Consider the following 19,628-nt stretch of genomic DNA (forward strand, 5'->3'; position numbering starts at 1 on the left):
CAATATACAATAAATATAAAAAGAACAAATGCAGAGTAGTTAGGGATTGCAGGCATTTAAGAGGAAGGAAAAGAAAATCAGAAAATGTCCACCTAGCTCAAGGGGGTACTTGGGTTTTTTCTAGAAGGAAGAAAGCAGATCTATGCGGTAGAGTTGAGGAGAGAGTTCAGGGCTGGACTTGGCTGGGCAGCCTGTGCTAAGGCTCCCGAGAAGGAAGACTAAACATTGTTGGTGGGGAAGCTGTGTAAGGGGCTAAGAAGCTCATCTTGGCCAGATCATGTCCATGTCCATCAGAAGGATACCAAGGGACCAAGTTGTGAAAGGCTTTAAGAACTAATCAGAGTCTATTTTGTTCTAGAGGCTTATAGGAGCCTTTGGAGCTTCTTGAGTAAGAGAACAACATGGTCTCATCTGTGCTTAAAGACAATCCTTTGGGCATTTCTGGGGAGGATAGACTGAATGAGAAGGTTATTGCAATAATCTAGGTGAGAGGTGATGTTTTTGTTGTTTGTCCTTTGTTCTTGAAGGATCAATGACATCATTAGGGTCATGACTTACTTGTGAATAAGAGAATGAGCCAAAGGAATGGCTGTGGGAGTAGAGAAAAGGAATAAGATGGAAGACATGCTTAGTTAACAAATGATTAGATTTGCGGGAATATTTATTTATCACACGATTAGCTATATGGGAATATGTCTGAGTCTGGGAAGACAAAAGTGAAACAGTCCTTGCACACAAGGCACTTACACCCTACTAAATATTTGCCTTTCTTTGTATCTCCAGCAGTAAGCACAGAGGAGGCACACAATTAGCACTTAGTGAGTGGGACAGACTAGCTCTCTGCATTTCTGTCTCTGTGCCTACATCTCTCCATCTCTTTCACTTGTTTTGTTGCTCTTCCCCCCTTCCCTCTCGGTTTCTGTCGGTCTCTGTCACTGTCTCTGTTTCTCTCTGTCTGTTTCTATGTCTCTTTGTTTCTCCACCTCTATCTCCATGGGTCTCTTTCCTGTTTATATTCGTGCGTTCCTAGCCTTTTCTGTCTCCCTTTAATGTTCCCAGGATCAGGGCTAGCTCCATCTTCTTGGCTATATAAGGCTGAGTCCCTTTCTCCCTCACTCCTCCTGGTCCTTTCCTACTCCCTGTTCCGCCTCTTTCCCCACCCTCCTATCTGCCTATCTCTCCCCCCCTTCCTTTCTCACACATTCTTCTGCCTTGTATGGCCAGGGCCTGATTGGGGCGGGGTAAGGCTGGGCCTTGGGGCTACTGGGCTTAGCTGGGGCTGAGTCCTGCACTCACTCCCTCCCTGCTTCTGCCCAAACTGCTGCTTCTTCTGCTCCTTCTGCCGGACCCCTGGGACCCAGGTAGGAACTAGCCAAGCCTCTGTTTCTGGCCACTGTACCGAGATAGGGAGCAAAGTGGGGATGAGATGGTTCTGGATCTGGAGGGGGAAACTGTCCAGGAATATCTGATGCTGGCCAGGCCTTGGCAGAACATCAGAGCTGGGAAGGTGCTTAGAGATCTCTGAGCTATCTCTCTTAAGTGGCAGAGGGAAAGTTCATACAATGAGATCATGGACAAGTCAGGCCCAGCTCCAGTTTTCCTGACTCCCAGTCCAGGGACCTCCCCATTCTGGTAAACTGAGAACTATTCCTAACGGGCAGAGTTGTTAGTCATATTAGGGAACCCAGACTCACCTCCCTGCTGGCTGGAGATGAGTCCCTGAGGGCTTCTTAGAGTCCCCTTTTGAGGGGTGGGAATCCAGACCTCGAAGGAGAATGGGTACAGGTTGGAAGTCTAGTTAGTGGTGAGCAGTTAGTGCATCTCAAAGCTGGCAGGGAACTCAGAAGGCCTACATTCCCGTGCCTATTCGGGCAGGAATCGTCTCTACAGAATCCCAGAAAGGGAATAGCCTCCATTAGAAGGCATTGGGAGATAGGTCTAAGGATTGACAATTTTCCCTTATCTCATAAGACAGGATAGATAGATAGACATGGAGATATCTATATATAAAAATATAGAAGAGACCAAGGTTAAATCCATCTCTAGATCTATATAAGGTTAAATCTATATATCTGTATATCTACAGCAATAAATAAGGAACTAATGTTGAACATATACATATATAGCCATATATCTATAGATAAAGAACTAAGGTTAAATTCATCTATGTATATACATCTGTATAAGGTTAAATACATTATGGATGTATGTGTGTATGTATACACACATACATATATATGCTTAAATCCATATATCTATAGGTAAGGGACAAAGGTTAAATTCATCTTTCTCTGTATAGAGATCTATGTGTTCAATTTGTATATATATATATGAGTGGACCAAGATTAAATTCAGATAAATAGCTAGATATAAAGTTCTTCCTCCCCAAATTGAACTTACAAGCTCTAAGTATGATAGATGTGCTATAGCTTATGGGTCCCTATGAGTATGTTTAGCTTTAACAATCAGCCTGTTGATACAATTGGCTCAAAGCCAAGGTATTTACTGAAAAAGCATCTTGGAGATAGCTAGATTGCCCAGTGGATAGTGCACAGACCTAGAGTCAAGAGGACCTGAGTTCAAATGTGGCCTCTGTTATTTGACAATTATTAACGGTGTGACTTTTCACTTCCTTGCCAAAATTTTTTTTTCTAATTAAAAGAAAAAAAGAAAAAGAAAGGTTAGAAGAACAGTAGCTACAAAACATTATTCCTATAAATCTGAGGTGCATTTTCCCACAACTACACATAGTATCAGTAGAAAGAGTGAGATGCATATAGTACATTAGTACTATATGTATAATATCTGGAAGCTAAAGGGCACAGGGAACTAATCACTGGACCTGGTCTTCCTGACCCAGTTCCAGACACTAGCTTGAACCTGGATAAGTCATATAGTCATCTGTCTGGATCAGTGTCAGTTTCCTTATTTGTAAAATAGCACAAACTTCCTAGGGTTATGAGGATAAAATGAGAAGCTTGCAAAATGCATTGGAAACCTTAAAGGGCTACATAAATGCTAGGTAGCTTCTGATCGTAATAGTAGCAGAAAGGTACACACAGGATAGCAATTTAGGCAGTTTATACATCAGCGCTGCAAGCCCTGAACATCTTTTCTCTTTCTTCTGATTGTGTTCTAATGCTGCCCTCCCCGAGTCCAGCTGTGCTGAACTTATAGGTCACTACATAGGTCATTACTGGGACGGTCCTCTCTAAAGCTCAGCTCTTAATCGCATAGCTCACAAGCTTTAGAACTATCTCCTGATTCAGCTTGTGTCTTAAAGGTTGAGTCAAGTCTTCTAACTTTATCAAGTTTGTTTTTTGGGGAAGGCAATTAGGGTTAAATGACTTGTCCAGAATCCCACAGCTAGTTAAATGTCAACTGTTTGAGGTCAGATTTGAACTCAACTCTCTGACTCCAGGGTGAATCTTTTATCCACAATGTAGTTTACTACATTGCCATCTAGCAATACCATCAAGTTTAGCTGAAGAACTTCATACCTTCAAAAAAGTTAACTAAGTGTGTTCACTCAAGTCCTTTTGTAATTTCACTAAGAGGCGATTAATTGATTAGAAGTTCCCTCATCCATCTCCTACTCACTACATCTCCTTTCTATCACTCAATTTTTCTTTCAATGGGTCTGTCTCATTTTTGTTCTCATTCATTTTGTTATGCTCTTTTTCTCTTTCCCTCTTATCTCTTACTTGAATTTTTTCTTTATATTTTTGTCTTCTCTTCTTCCCTCTTTTCTTTTCTCCCTCCTTCCCTCCCCCCTCTCTTCTTTTTTATTCCTCTTTTACTGCCTTACTTCTTTGCCTTCTTCTTTCTTATTTACTTGGTCTTTTTCTCATCTTTACTCACTGTTGTAGTCTTGCTTCTTTTATCTCACTTGTTCTTGTTCTTTCTCCTCTACCACTCCAAGTCATCTCTTCTGTTCCTAACATGTCTACAGAGCTTATGCTTATGCCCTATTACACAGATTTCTTACCTCTGCAAAGAAGAGAAAGAAATACATTTTCTCCTTTCTTCTCTGGAGCTGAGCTTGATCCTTGCATTACCCCCATAAACCTTTTTGTTTAACTTGATCCTTCTCTTTTTCTCTCTCCCTTGTTCCTCTTCAATCCCATTCTTCTTTCCTAGTTCAGACAAGAGCATAGAAGATCTATTTTTCCTTTAATGCTTCAAGGATCCATGATTTCATGAGTATGGGTGTTCCTTTACTAACTTTTACTACATGTTTTAGGAGGTGGTTTCTATAGTAAAAAAAAAAAAAAGAGGCAGCAGAAGAGGGCTTTAGGGAAAGCTACAGTGTATAAAAATGAAAATGATGCTGTGTTTACTTTCATTGAACACTTCTAGTATTTCCATTTTTGTATTACTTAAACCATAAACCATAAACACAGACCATTTGTTCATAATAAACAGTCATGAAGATCCAACTATTTTTGGATTATAGAGTTTTGTTTTCTTTTATTTTTACAGCCAGAAAGCACCTGGAAAACAACACCATCACAGAGGAAGAAACTGAGACCCAAAGACGGGAAGAGATTTATCTAAGATCACAAAGCAAGTTAGTAATAGATATTATATTGGGAAAAATCTGGGTTAGGAGTCAGCAGTTCTGGGTTTTAATCTAGACTTGACTATTTATTTCTGTATGACCCTGGACAAGTCAGTGGTCCTTAGTTTCATCTATAGAAAAGAAGGGATCAGGCTAGATGGTCTTTAAGGTCCTTTCCAACTTTAAATCTTATAAACCTCAGAATCTCAGACACTACAATTATCCCTTCCATGTCTATAACTTTTTTTATTTTTATTTTCCCTGGTTACATATAGAAACAACTTTTTTTGTTATGGACATATTTTCATTTTTTTTACACATTTCCTTATGAATCAGAAAAATCAGAACAAAAGGGAAGAATCATGAGAAAGAAAAACAGAAAAAAAATTTTTTAAATGAACATAATATTTGTTGATCTACATTCAGTCTCCATAGTTCCCTCTCTGTATTTGGATGGTTTATTGGGATTGGCTTGGATTACTAAACTCCTTAGATGAAGCAAATCCATTATAGTTGATCATTACACAATCTTGCTGTTGCTGTGTACAGTGTTTTCCTTGTTCTGCTTGTTTCACTTAGTATTACTTCATGTACATCTTTCCAGGCCTTTCTAAAATTAGTCTATTCATAATTTTTTTATAGAATAATAATATTTCCTTACTTTCATATGCTATAACTTATTCAGCCATTTCCCAGTTGATGGGCATCTACTCATTTTCCAATTCTTTGCTACCACAAAAAAGAGCTGCTACAAACATTTTTGCACATTTGGATCCTTTTCTTTTTCTTTTGATTTCTTTGGGATACAGACCCAGTAGTGCTGGATCAAAGTGTATAAACAATTTTATACTCCTGTGGGCAGAGTTACAAATTGCTCTCCAGAATGGGTGGATCAGTTCACAACTCCATCAATACTTGCATTAGTATCTCTGTTTTCCCACATCCCCTTCAACATTTATCATTATCTTTCCTTTCATTTTAGCCAATCTGAGAGGTATGAGATGGTGTCTCAGAATTGTTTTAGTTTGTATTTGTCTAATCAATAGTGATTTAGAGAATTTTCTCACTTGAGTATAGATGGCTTTAATTTCTTTATCTGAAAATTACCTGTTCATATCCTTTGATTATTTATCAGTTGGGAAATGACTTATATTCTTATAAATTTGGCTCAGTTCTTTAAATATTTTAGAAATGAGGTCTTTATCAGAAAAACTGACTATATAATTTTTCCCCAGATTTCTGCTTCCCTTCTAATCTAGGCTGCGTTGGTTTTGTTTATGCAAAAACTTTTAAATTAAATATAACCAAAGTTGTCCATTTTATGTTTCATAATATTCTCTAGCTCTTCTTTGGCCATAAATTCCTCCCTTTTCCAAAGATCTGATGTATAACCTATCCCTTGCTCTCTTAATTTGCTTATAGTATCCCTCTTTACATCTGGGGTATGAGATGTAGATCTGTTGTGATCTGGTTCAGATGGATCTGAATCGGTCCCTGTTCGGGCGCCAAAATGTGGTGAGCTTCTTCTTCTCAAAACGCAGCCAGGTGATAAAAGTTCAAATCTTTTATTATCTCCAATATAACCCGGTTAGCTTAGAGGCCTATCTCTCTGCTTGGTTTCAAGAGCTCTTGCCGCTTTGTCCTTTGCTTCTGCCTCTGCTTTCTTCAGCCTCCAGCCAGCTCCAATCTTCATGTCATTCCCGTGAAATCTCCACTTGTAGCGTCTTCCTCTCAAGAAGTCTCCGACTGGCCCATTGGCCTATTTATGCTCCTTCCAGAGAGAGGGATTATGGGTAGTTCTACTTAGTACCTTGTTTCAGGTTCTGCCCAAAACATCTTCTTGTAAGATTAGATCAACTCTAATTAGTTAGCAGTTAGTAAGGATTCCAACATAGATCTATGCCAAGTTTCTGACATAATATTTTCCAGTTCTCTAAGCAATTTTTGTCAAGTCATGAGATCTAATCCCAGAAGCTGGAGTTGGGGGGAGGAGGGGTTATCAAACACTAGATTACTATAGTCATTGATTATTGTATCATGTATATCTAATCTATCCCACTTAGCCAGTACCATATGATTTTGATGACTGCTGCTTTGTAATAGAGTTTTAGATCTGGTACTGCTACAGGCCACCATCCTTTGTATTTTTTTTTCATTAATTCCCTTGACATTCTTAATCTTTTATTCTTCAGATGAATTGTTATTACTTTTTCTAGCTGCATAAAATAATTTGGGGGAGTTTGATTAATATGGCACTGAACAAGTAGACTAATTTAGGTAAAATTGTCATTTTTATTACATTAACTTGACTTATCCATGAGCAATTATATTTTCCCAATTGTTTAGATCTGACTTTACTTGTGTGAAACTATAACTCATTACTACAACATTTTTCCATCCATTTTCTCCTTTATAATAGCCCCAGAAAGGAGGCAAGCTAAGGATTAATATATTGTTGTTGATAATATTAATTAATTGTTCATTAATCCTCTTAAGTATTAATATTATTGCTGATATTAATATTCCCATTTGACAGTAGGGAACTGATTTATCCAAGGTCATATGGAAAGTTAAGTTAGTGGCAGAGCCAGGAGGAAAAGGCTAAGCTTCTGCCCTGGCCCTGACTGTAGACATTGACTAATACGCTGAATTGGGGGGCTGACTCCTGCCTTATACTACCTCCCTTTTGGATCCTAGTGAAGTCCCCATTTCTCTTCCTCAGTTTTCACATTCATAAAAGGGAGTTTGATTTAGTGATTGCTAAAGGCCCGTCTAGTTCCATAATCACATAACTACCTCCCTCTGACTCTGGCCGCATGGGTCCTCACTACAGCCCGCAGGCCAGATTCGATTCGGCAGCTGAGGCCGATTATCCCCCTTACCCAGGGCTATGAAGTTTCTTTATTTAAAGGCCCACAAAACACAGTTTTTGTTTTTACTATAGTCTGTCCCTTCAACAGTCTGAGGGACAGTGCACTGGCCCCCTATTTAAAAAATTTGAGGACCTCTGCGAGCTCTATTAGGTCTTTGGGGAACAAATTTTCAACTCTACTCCATTCTAAACAGAATTCCAATTTCAGTAGGATTTTAGGAGGAATGTAGTATCAACAACCTGTTAGCAAAGCTATAGAACAGAGTTAGAAAGGCTCTGTATCCCATAGTCAAGAAGAGTTAACACACAAGTAAGTGGGTCACCCTAACCCTTGATATCTCAGTATCCTCCTCAGCTCCCCAAGACTATATAGAGCCAAGGATGACCTACATTGGTAGGGAATGATTTAACTGGGAGCTCCAGTGCCAATGGAAATGCAGGACCAGGCCCTTTCTCCTTAGGATGGAGCTAATGAGGAAAGAGGAACATTTTTACCTTTTGAGGCTAGATGAGTAAGGAGGGTCAGGTTGTGAATTCCTTGAGGAAGAGGCTAAAGTCCCATAAAGCCAAGGGATGGAATTCTTAAGTAAGCTGGGCTTCCAGTATCTCTGATCCCCTGGGGAACCTGAGAGGAGCCAAAAAATTCTTGCTTACTTGGGGGGGGGTGAAAGGAGGTGGAATGGGAAAGACCCATGGGGCAGAAAAGGTCATGGGAGAGAGCAAGCAAGGCATCAAAGCAGCAATCCTTGGAAGTGAGTACCAGTTGTACTGGGCCTTAGATCAGGGTTGGGGTTGGGAAGGAGGAAGGAGGGGAATGACCCTAAAAATGGAAAATCTGACCATTTGGAATCTGGAAAAAAAAGCCTTAGAATAAAAAATATAGACATCAGAACTGGAGGGGATTCACTAAGTATTCTGTAGCAGATACTATGGCAGGTCTAGGAATACAAGAACAAAGAATGAAACATCTCTATTCCCAATTAACTTACATTCTTGTGGGGGAGACCAGAATATAAAGAAATATATGCATGTAATTATATAATACTATACATATGTAGCATTAAATATAATGCTAATAAATATAGATTGAGGCAAAATGCTTACAATATAGAATGGGAAAGAGGGAGCAGAGTTTTAGAACAGGTATCAGCTAGAAGATGCCTAAGAACACAGGTTGTCAGAGCTGAGAGGGACTTTAAAACACCAAAAAGAGAATCATCCAAACTAAAAGGGAATTTAGAGAACACCTCGTTTAGAGGAGAAAAATCAAAACTTAGTGAAGGGAAAGCATTTGCCTAAAATCACATACTGAGTTAGAAATCCCAATGGAGAGCTGCTTCATTTTTTTTTTTCAATTTATTGACGATGCCTTTTTTTATTTATAATGTAATTATTTTCTAGTATGGCCTCTATCACCCACCACCACCACCCCTGTTCTCTTATCATTAAATCCTTCTCTCTTAACAAAATAGTTAAGTATAATTGACCTGAGCAATGTGTACATACCATTCCAAAGCTATAGTCCTCCACTTCTCAATTGAAAAGAGAGAGAGGTTATTTCCTTATCTGTTTTCTGGGGCTCAGTTAATCTGAGGTTAGTGGTCTTTTAACATAGTTGTCTTTTACATTATTATAGCCATTGAGTACTTTGTTCTCAGGAACTTGCTTACTTTGCCCAGCATCAATTCATAGAAATTTCCCCTTGTTCCTCTGTATTTCCCATAATCATGATTTCGTCTAACACTCATATATCCCACATTCACACATCAGTTTATTCAGCCATTCTCCAACTGATGGGCATTTTATTTCTGTTTTATTTCCCCTCACAAAAAGTGTTGCGATTAATAATTTGATATATGTGGAACCTTTTTTTTTTAATCTCCTTGGGGTACTTGCTGAGATTTGGGATGTGTCAAAGAATATGAACAACTGCACCATTTTTCTAGCTTAATTCTCAATTTATTTGCCAAAATGATTGAACTAATTCACAGCAGCTCCACCAACAGTGTTATTAGTAATACCCTTGTTGTTGTTGTTTTTTACTTTAACTATCATCATTGACTGTTTCTATCTATAACCAGTTTTATGACCAAATTATTTTTTTTTACAATTTGTATTAATCATAAATAAACTTGTAATGGTTCTCTATGGGCTCTAGGATAAAACTATATATGTGGAAAGAGGGGGGGAGAAGAGAGAGAAGGAAGGAGGAAAAGAGACAGAAAGGAAGGGGAAAGAAAAAGAGAGGAAAGAGAGAAGAAAAGAGTGAAGAGAGAGGAAGCCAGATTTCTATGACTGTATGTATGTATGTATATGTATATGTATATGTATGTATGTATGTAGCCCCAATAGGCCTACTCTATGTCATTTCTCTTCTTTGTGACTGTCTAGGCCGCCATACCTGAAAAGCACATCCTCCTCACTTTTACTTCAAGGAAAACTTCTTTCAAGACCCATCAAATTCTCTATTTTACAGGAGCCTTTCTCATTATCTATCAGCTAATTCCTATAATCTCTTGCAAAATGCATCAATTTATGCATATATATTTTATCTTTATAGAATGAAATTCATTGGAACTAGGGATTATTGAATTCTTTATATTTCTATCACCAGGACCTGGCACATAGTAGATCCTCAGTAAATGCTTATTGAGTAATTGTTTACTGACATATTTTTTAAATATTACTGATAACTTTTGTTTTTGTATCATCTTAATTTCCAAATAATCCCAACAAAAAATAAAACAAATAAAAAGGGAGATGAGGTGGGGAAGCATTGAGTTAGCTTAACTCAGTCTGAGCACATACAGTGTTTTATATCCATGGTCCACAACCTCTGTAAAATAGGAGAAAAGTATATTTTCTTACCTCTTCTGAGGGCAACAGCACTAGTACTAATTTTTTTTTTTACTTTTTATTTTCCTCAGTTATATATAAAAAACAACATTTTTGATTATATATGTATACATTCACCTTTTTTAAACATATTTTTCTTATGAATCATTTTGGGAGAGAAAAATCAAAAGAAAAGGGAAAAACCACAAGAGGAAAAAAAATGGAAGAAAAAGAAAAAAAGTGAACATAGCATGTACTGATTTACATTAAATCTCTATAGTTCTCTCTCTGGATGCAGATGCCATTTTCCATTCCAAGTTTATTGGGATTGCCTTGGATCACTGAGCCTCAGAGATAAAGCAAGTCCATCATAGTTGATCATCCCATTATCTTGCTGTTGCTGTGTACAGAGTATTCCTGATTCTGCTTGCTTTGCTCAGCATCAGTTCATATAAATCTTTCCAGACCTTTCTAAATCAGCCTGTTCATCATTTTTTATGGAACAGCGAGATTCCATTACTTTCATATCCCATAACTTATTCAGCCATTCCTCAGATGATCGGCCTGTCCTCATTTTCCATTTCTTTGCCACCACAAAAACAGCTTTAGTGCTAAATTCTTAGAAGAATTCTCTCTCCCCAAGCAGCAGTTGTGCAGCAGAAACCCTGGGCTAGGATGAAGATGGGGAAACACTGGGGACACTAATAACATTCTTGTGAATAAGACAAGAGTGCAGGCTGTTCTTGAAAGAGTGTCAAGATTATTGCTCCTATTTTGTATCGGAAATGAGGCCCAAAGAGAGGAAACAATTTGCTGGAGGTCACCCAGCTGACTTCCAGGGCCGGGTTCTGTCTTCTCGGGAGCTGAGACTTGATGCTATCTGTCTCAGTGAAGACTCACCTTTGATGATTTCTGATGTGGTCATCTGCGTCCATGAGTGGCGTAGCCCCTCAGAGAAGGATTTCAGGCCGGAGTATCCTAGCAAAGGACCCTCAAGGGTCCCAGGCCTCCAGTTCTTCCCCCACCCCCACCTCCTGCTCCCGGGCCTCTAGAGAAGGCAGGATAAGCCAGGCTGTGGGTGGAAGAGGAAGACAGAGTTGCTCAGAAGGGCAGGAATGTCAAGAATGCAGAGGAGAATAGAGAAGGGGAATGAAGGCGGAGGGGAGGGAAAAGAGAGGAGAGTGAAGAACTGGAGTGGAGGAAAGAGGAGAGAAAGAGCTAGGAGCCTGCAGACGGTAGCAAGGGAGTTATGGAACCTGTCAGCCTCCCAGTTTTAGCCTGGCTGAACCCTCCTGTGCCTGGAGGGACGGACACACACACACACACACACACACACACACACACACACAGCCCTCTCAATACCAAATCAGCTAGCATATATCACATTTGTATCGTATCGTATTAAGCACCTACTGTGTTCAAGGCCCTACTAAAGTACTCATAGAGACACACACATAAGATGGGAGGTTCTATTTTCTACAAACTTGCCTTTTTAATAAGGTGGAGGTGGGGGAGGGGGGAAGAAGAGAGACTATAAGAACACAAATAACTCTTACAGGGAAGGAAACGAGATAAGTCCAAAGAAAAGGTCCGGGCAAATTCTGAGAAATTTGATTCTTTTCAAAGTTTTTTCCACTGTTTGTAAAGGGAAGAAGGTGGAGTGAAGACTAGCCAGGATTCAGTATAGGCTCCACAGGAGAGAGATCACCTGAGTTGAAGCTTGAAGAAAAGGAAAGATTTTAACAATAGGTAACCCATTTTACTGATTTTAACAATAGGTCACCCATTAGTTAAAATGTTGGACTTTGGAGTCCTGAGTTCAAATCCAGCATCAGATATTTGCTACTTTTAAGTCAGTTCACTCTGTGCCTCAGTTTCTTTATTTTTAGTCTCATTAGTATTTTCTTTTCCAAATATATGTAAAGATAGTTTTCAACATACATATCTGTAAAACTTTGTGTTCCAAACTTTTCTCTTTTCATCCCTTACCTCTTCCCTCTCCAAGAAAACAAGCAATCTGACATCAATTAAATATGTGCAATCTTTTTATACATATTTCCATATTTGTCATGTTGTGCAAGGAAAATCAGACTAAAACGAAAAAAAATCATGAGAAAGAAAAGAAACAAACAAAAAGATGAAAATACTTTGCTTCGATCCACATTCAGTCTCCATGGTTCTCTCTCTGGATGTGGATGGCATTTTCCATTCCAAACTATTGGAATTCCCTTGAATCACTGCATTGTTGAGAATAGACCATGGTTTGTATTCTTATAAATTCATATCAGTTCTCTATATTTTTTAGAAATGAGGCCTTTATCAGAAACACTGGCTGTAAAAAAAAAAAAATTTCCCCACTTTCTGCTTCCTTTCTAATCTTGGTTACATTGGCTTTGTTTGAGGAAAACTTTTTAAATTTAATGTAATCAAAATTATATTTCGTAATGTTCTCTAGTTCTTTGTGTGCCTCAGTTTCCTCATCTGCAAAGTGAATATTATAAGAGCAGCTACCTCTCAGGGTTGTTGTGAGACTCAAATGAGATAATATCTTACAAAGTGCTTTGGAAACCTAAAAGTGCCCAATGTTGTCATTGAGTCATTTAGAGTGGTATCCTACTTTTCTTGACCCCACTTGGAATTTTCTTGGCAAGGATACTGGAATGGTTTGTCATTTTCTGTTCCAGCTCATTTTAAAGATGAGGAACCAGGGCAGACAGGGTAAAGTGATTTGTCCAGGGTCACACAGCTAGTAAATATCCAAGGACAGATTTGAATTCAGATCTTCCAGACTTCTGACCAGGAACTCTATCCACTGTGTCACTTAGCTACCTAAAGTCATATATAAATGCTAACTAATTAGTTATTATTAATGAAAGTAAGATCAGAATATGGGGGGGGAGGTGTTAAGTATGGTCAAAGGCACAGAGACACAGATTGAAAACGAGGGACAAGAAAGCAATCTCATCAGTTAGAAAAACAATGAAAGGGAGTGGTCCATGATTACTCTAGTTCTGTTGTGCTTTAAGGCTAGATCCAGATACAAGGAAGACCTTAAATATCAGATTAAGAAAGTTGCTTAAACTCCATTCAGTAGATATTAGGGTGCTTTCTGGAAGTTTTCAATAGTGGAATGACACGCTCATGTCCTCTGAGGTGTCTTCCAGATCATGATGATTTTAGTGTTGTCTTGGGAAAGTTTCTTTCTGTGTAGAGGATGAATTGGAGAAGAGATGAATTGGATACAGGGAGACTAGTCAGGAAGCTGTTACAATAGTTTCAGACAGAAAAGATGGTAGGCATTATGAGAGTTGGAGAAGAGGACAGAGACTGATTGTATTGTCAATGTAGAAATAGCAGGATTTGACAATTAAGTGAACTGCCTTGAGGAGGTGAATCAGAGAGGGAACGGGGACTAAAGATAACTAAGAGGTTATAAGCTTGGATAATGTCAATGGAGATAAAGAAGTTGGGGAAAGAATAGGTTTAGGGAAGGAAAATGAGTTCAGTTTTGGATTTAGGATTTAAGATCTAGAACTGAAAGATACATTTAGTTCAGCCCCTCATCATATAGAAGAGGAAGCTGAGCGTCAATGGATTAAGTCTCTTGCTTGTGATCACATAACACGGGTATTACTAGTACTGAGATTTCAACTTAGGGCCTTGTGATTGGATTTGAGGTTACCCAAGGAAATATCCAGGTTGATAAACTTTCCCCGCTTCCCTGAAAATACAAAGGACACTCCAGAGGAAAGGCACCTATGGAGAATTAGGGCCAATGAATATAGCAACTTAATAAATGTTTATGGAAATGTTTGTGGAAAATTAAGAGGATTCTAACATCCTTACAGGGCCTTTCAGATCAAACCAGACTTTTCATCCCAGTACAGAAAGACCTTAATAGCTAATAGCTCTTTTAAGGTAGAGACCATTTAGTTATTGTTGGGTTTTTTTTTTTATCTTTGCACCCCCAGTACCTAACATATAGCAAATAAATCAGTGAATTTTAAAAGCATTTATTGAACACTCACCAATGGCCTGAACACAGAGCTATGCACTAGGGATAAATAGGATTTTCACATCACAAAAGTGAAAACTGTCCCTAACTTCAAAAAGCTTACATTCTAATAGGGGAAGACCATACATAAGGGAATAAGGGCCTGGGGAGAAGTATTTTGGATTGAAAAGTTACCAGGATGATGCTGTAGGAGAGGAAACTAGTAGACTGATATTCTCTTCCTACTGACAATGGGAGTATGGTTTTCATTCTAGTTCCAGAACTAGAAAATGGAAGGCATATTGGGGGAGGGGAATGACAAATTGCTGATAGAATGGTTAAGGAATCTCATGAGCTAAAAGGGGTTAAATCTTTCCAAGTATTTCCTGGAGCATGAGGAGGAGGGGTTAGCTAGAAGTTAATCTGAGAGTATAGCAACTTAATAAATGTTTCTGGTAAAGTATATGAAAAGAATAACCACAAAACAATGTAAGACGAATGTCACAAAGTTACCAAGAACTAGGACAGCCCCAAAGACAAGATGTGAAAGATACCTCCCCTTCCGACTCCTTTTCAGAAGTGGGAGAGCTATTTCAGAGAGTTTTCTCTCCTTTTTTAAAGTATTGATCAGTTTTATTAATTTTTTTTCTTTTAACAAATTCTTTGTTCTGTGGGATAGCTTTTTGGGGACCAGAAAGGAATATGGGTAATTTAGGCAATGTAGGAAAAAAAATCCTAAAATGTTACTTTAAAAATAAAGGCTTATAGTTTATCCCTAAAAAAGAAACATGAACATATGCACCTTTCCCTTCTGTGCTAAGGTGGGGGACTATGGGTTTGGAATGTTGCATATGCTACCAGAATGGGTTGATGAATAACTTAATTTTGCTAAACTACTTTTCCCCTGTGTTTTTGTTTTGTTTTGTTTTGTTAAAAGAGACAGCTAATTGAATGGGGAGGTGAAAGAATCTATTCAGAAAAGAAGGTGATGTAGAAATAAAATGTATCAATTTTTTTAAAAATGCTTGTTTGCTGAATTAAATTCTATCTCCTGACCCAATTATCAGTGCTCAATTACTCTCCAGGACTGAGCCATCTCTATGCCAGGTTTCCTTCCCCTATTTCCAGAATATTTCCTCCCTCTGCCTTTACACACACACACACACACACACTCACACACACTCACACACACACAGGCTATTAGCACTGGGAAAGTTCTAGGGAAGCAGGCATCGTTGCTGTTTAGAGGTATTTAATGAAGGGAAAGCCATCCAAAGTTGCTGAGATCTTGAATACTAAATGCTCTCATTTTCTGACCTTTGCCTTGCCCTCATAGGCACAGACCTCCCAAAAGCCAAAATGTCCAGCAAAAGGGCCAAAGCAAAGACCACAAAGAAACGTCCCCAGCGAGCGACATCCAATGTTTTTGCCATGTTTGACCAGTCTCAGATTCAGGAATTCAAAGAGGCTTTCAACATGATTGACCAAAATCGAGATGGATTCATTGACAAAGAGGATCTCCATGATATGCTGGCCTCCCTTGGTAAGGGCTACTGGGGCAGGGGGGGGGGGGCGGTGAATGACTAGGGCTTCTATCAAAGCAGCTGGAACCAGTTCAAAGAGCTGGTCAGAAACTTAGAGGTCCCCAGGATCTCTTGACTCTAAATATGGTACCCTTCCTATTATACTACAAGTTGTAATCTTCATAAAGTGTCTGAAAGCAGACCCTTTCCCCATTCTTGACCTGTTTCCTCATCTGCAAAATGATGCAGCCGGATTGTATTGATGCCATTGCCAGGGCTCTCCCTCTGTCCTCTACCTCCTAAAGTTCTCCTTCAATCATTGTTTCCTAAATTCTGCCTAGGGAGGGAGAAGAGTGTGGAAAGACTAATTTTTAAAAGGAAGTAAAGGATATTTGTGGCTCTTAGTCACTTGTCAATCCTTGAATCTCTCTTGAGATTCCATGCTGAACTCCACTTTTGGTGACAAGAGAAAGACGAATTTGTCCAGGGATAGGTATTGTAGTGGGTAGAACAGTGGACTTTAAGTCAGGAGTATCTGAGTTCAAATTCTGCCTCAGTTACTAGCTGTGTGACCCCAAACAGGTCCCTTACCCTCTTTGGGGCCTCAGTTTCCTCATTGGTAAAGTATGGGATTTGGTGACTTCTATACTCTTTTATCTGTAATTTTGTAACCTCTCAAAAAGTTTTTAGCTTAGAGAAGGAGATGAATGTCTAGAGACATGTTTTTTTTTTCTTTAAACATTTTTTAAATTTAATTGATTCCTTTTGTTCACATCAAGAGTCATTTTGGGACATATTGATTCCCCATCTCCTACTCAAAGCCAATGAGCTTTTCTTTGTAATAGTCAAATAAAACTGGCAGATCCATCACATGATATGAGAATATACCCAATATTCAGTACCCATAGTCCCCTCCCCTCTCTCCTAGAAAATCAGGGAGTTTTGACCAATATCCTGACTCCAAATCCAAGACTCTTTCTGGCACACCACAAAGATATGTAGGCTCTCCCAGGTAGAAAACTGCGATCCAAGAATAGGAGCTAGGAGTCTTGTATCTTAGCTCATGGCCCAGCCACAGTAAAAGCCAGGGAACCTCAGAGTTTTAGATAGATGGAGATAAGAGTAGAAGGATACCAGCCCAGGAGGTCCAGGAAATATGACTTAGAAGACCCCAACATCACAGAATGTAGCATTGAGAAAAACCTTAGAAATCGCTACTCCTCTTTTTTTGTTTTTTGTTTTTTTTTTCCCAAGGTAAAGGAGCTAAGACTCAGGGGGATGTGGTCTTGCATAAAGTCTCACCAGAGGGAAATAGCAGAAATAAAAATTGAAATAGGACCCCTCTCTCTAAATCCATTGTTCTCTTTATGCTGTTCCTCTTCCTTAATACATAGATATCAGTGAAGGCATCTAGGACCCCAGAATAAAAGGTTGAAGGGAGGGGTTGGGGGACAGAGTTGGAAGTGAAAAGAGTGAGGGGGTTAGGGACTGGGGATGTCCTGTGAAAGTAGGATGGAGACAGGAGTTAGGAGGCTCCAGGAGTGTCTGGCTCATTGTAAACATCATGTGTATGTGTCCCCCACAGGGAAGAACCCCACAGATGAATACCTAGAAGGGATGATGAGTGAGGCTCCTGGACCTATAAATTTCACCATGTTCCTGACCATGTTTGGAGAGAAGCTGAATGGGACGGACCCCGAGGATGTTATCCGAAATGCCTTCGCTTGCTTTGATGAGGAGGCCTCAGGTTGGCTGGGTTGCAGTTTCTCGGGGACCTAAGGGAGTATCTCATCCTTGCCTAATGTAATAGCTTACTCTATAGGATCTCAGAATTTGGCAAGGGACCTAAGGGAAGGTTTTGCAGTTTTAAGTTCTTCAGAAGTGGCCAGCTCAAGCCCATCTTGGTATCTGGACTTCAAGGAGCTGAATGGGCTAAGGGCTCATCCGGAGGACTTAAAATTACCCACTGCCTCTTAGTGAACTTATTTGCAACAAACCTAGAAATAAATCTCCCATTGCCTTTTTTGGGGAGTGGAGGGAAGATAGGAATTCTGGATCTGCGGAAACTCCTATCTCCAACATAAAAAAGCCTCATAGACGGTTCTGCTTTTTTGTCTCCCCTCCCCTCTCTGGGTCCCTGCCCTCAGGAGTCATCCACGAGGACCACCTTCGGGAGCTGCTCACCACTATGGGTGACCGATTCACAGACGAGGAGGTAGATGAGATGTATCGAGAGGCGCCCATTGACAAGAAGGGCAACTTCAACTATGTGGAGTTCACCCGGATCTTGAAGCATGGAGCCAAGGACAAGGATGACTAACCTTTTCACCTTCAACATTTCTTGTTCTCACCACACCCTTCCACCCCACTCCCACCTTCCGTGCTCTTCATGCCCCTTGCATTCCACACAGCTGCCATGTACCAGGAAGGTTGATGAGCTCTTGCCTGACCTTAGATCTGACATATTTGCTGAGCAAGACGGCTGAGAGCCCCTGAGCTTTGGGGATGGATGTCCCTCATTTTTGTCAAAGGGATTAGAGCCATCTAGCCTACCTGAAGGGATATTCAGGGAAGGTGGATCTCTTCCTTGGCAAGTATCAACCCGGGGCTTCACAGCTTTTCTACCACATACTATCATTCAAGGCTCCAAACAAGGGAAGGAGCCTTTAAGTGACTTGCCCAAAGCTGATCACCTGTCCTCTTTCCCAGTGGCCCGCAGGGACCAACTTTCCTTCAGCCCCAGTCCCTTGCCACTGCCTCATCTGGTTAATGTGGCCTATTCCAAGATAACACATTCCTTCCTCTTACAGGGGACCCTAAAATATTCCTCTGTTTCTTTTGTGTCTCCTGCACACACCCTGCCCCTTCAACATCATTCACTTGCTTCCCCCAAGGTACACAAAGGAAAGGAGCATTGCACCAGCACCTGTCCAGCTTCCAGATGGGGTTTGAGTGGGTGTCTAAGGAAGTGGAGCCTATTGGTGTGCACGATGCATGTTAAAGCCAAGTGTGGCTTGTATGAATCCATGTGTATGTGATTACATGTGTATATATCTATACATCTGTGTAATGTAATATGTTCTGGTACATGTGTTTCCAAGGCTTAATGCCAACTTTAGATTTGGGCAAGAAAGAGTAGACACTAGCCCAAGGTGACTCAGTTTGACTCAGTTGTCCCCTGTGCAATGAAGGGGATAAGGATTGGGGAGGGTTACCCATATGGGAATTCAAGTTTGGGTGCCTGGGGGTTGGGAATGGCATTTCTCCAAAGGCTGGATCTTGATATCTTTATGGTAACCCTGCCCCAACCTGTTCTATTCCCCTGCCCTGGCAATCTCCTGGATCCTCTGCTCAAAGACATTTGTCCCTCTGAGCTATGTCCCTATTACGGAGAACATACCTTCCCTTTCTTCTCACTCTCAGAAAATCTTGTTGCATCCTGTTTCTTTTGCATCTTATCTCCCCACGCCAAAAGAAAAAAGAAGCCAGGACTTGAGTTCAAATGTATTTGCCACCTGTGACTTTTCCAGCCAAGTCTTATTTCCCTCTTCTGGTTTCTCATCTAGAAAAGGTGTTGTACTAAGGAAGCAATCCCAAATTACAGTCTGAGCACCTACCCGCTTCCTTTGTCCTTTCCTCCTTTAGTCAAAACTATTTTCATAATAATATTGATATATTACTCTCTAATGCAGTAAATATCAATAAGTGTAATACATAAACAAAAGCTCTTTGAGATCCTTGGTAATTTTTAAGAGTGGCATGGGATTCTTAGACCAAAAAGATTGAAAACCATTATATGAGGGGCTCTTCCAAGCCCACTGCAATCCTCTTGATCTCTCTCTC

General features: G+C 39.9%; 1 protein-coding gene across 2 annotated transcripts; it reads left to right on the forward strand.

Annotated features, from left to right (window-relative positions):
- Positions 1 to 1,243: 1,243 nt before the first annotated feature.
- On the forward strand, positions 1,244 to 18,844 carry MYL9 (myosin light chain 9). Of its 2 annotated transcripts, XM_051979247.1 has the most exons (6): positions 1,244 to 1,361; positions 4,483 to 4,570; positions 11,916 to 12,017; positions 15,599 to 15,805; positions 17,371 to 17,532; positions 17,933 to 18,844. In XM_051979247.1, the coding sequence occupies exons 4-6, from the start codon at positions 15,622 to 15,624 to the stop codon at positions 18,103 to 18,105; spliced, it is 519 nt and encodes a 172-aa protein (XP_051835207.1). In that variant the 5' UTR covers positions 1,244 to 1,361; positions 4,483 to 4,570; positions 11,916 to 12,017; positions 15,599 to 15,621; the 3' UTR covers positions 18,106 to 18,844. The 2 variants fall into 2 exon arrangements, with proteins under 2 accessions (XP_051835207.1, XP_051835206.1); XM_051979246.1 differs by lacking the exon at positions 11,916 to 12,017.
- The last annotated feature ends 784 nt before the right edge of the window (positions 18,845 to 19,628 follow it).

The sequence above is a fragment of the Antechinus flavipes genome, chromosome 2, assembly GCF_016432865.1.
Source record: "Antechinus flavipes isolate AdamAnt ecotype Samford, QLD, Australia chromosome 2, AdamAnt_v2, whole genome shotgun sequence".
Lineage (NCBI taxonomy): Eukaryota > Metazoa > Chordata > Mammalia > Dasyuromorphia > Dasyuridae > Antechinus > Antechinus flavipes.

Coding starts and splice junctions, on each gene's coding strand:
- MYL9 (XM_051979247.1), top strand. CDS start 15,622: ATGTCCAGCAAAAGGGCCAAAGCAAAGACCACAAAGAAACGTCCCCAG. Junction 15,806..17,370: donor TGATATGCTGGCCTCCCTTG/GTAAGGGCTACT, acceptor TGTCCCCCACAG/GGAAGAACCCCACAGATGAA. Junction 17,533..17,932: donor CTTTGATGAGGAGGCCTCAG/GTTGGCTGGGTT, acceptor CCCTGCCCTCAG/GAGTCATCCACGAGGACCAC.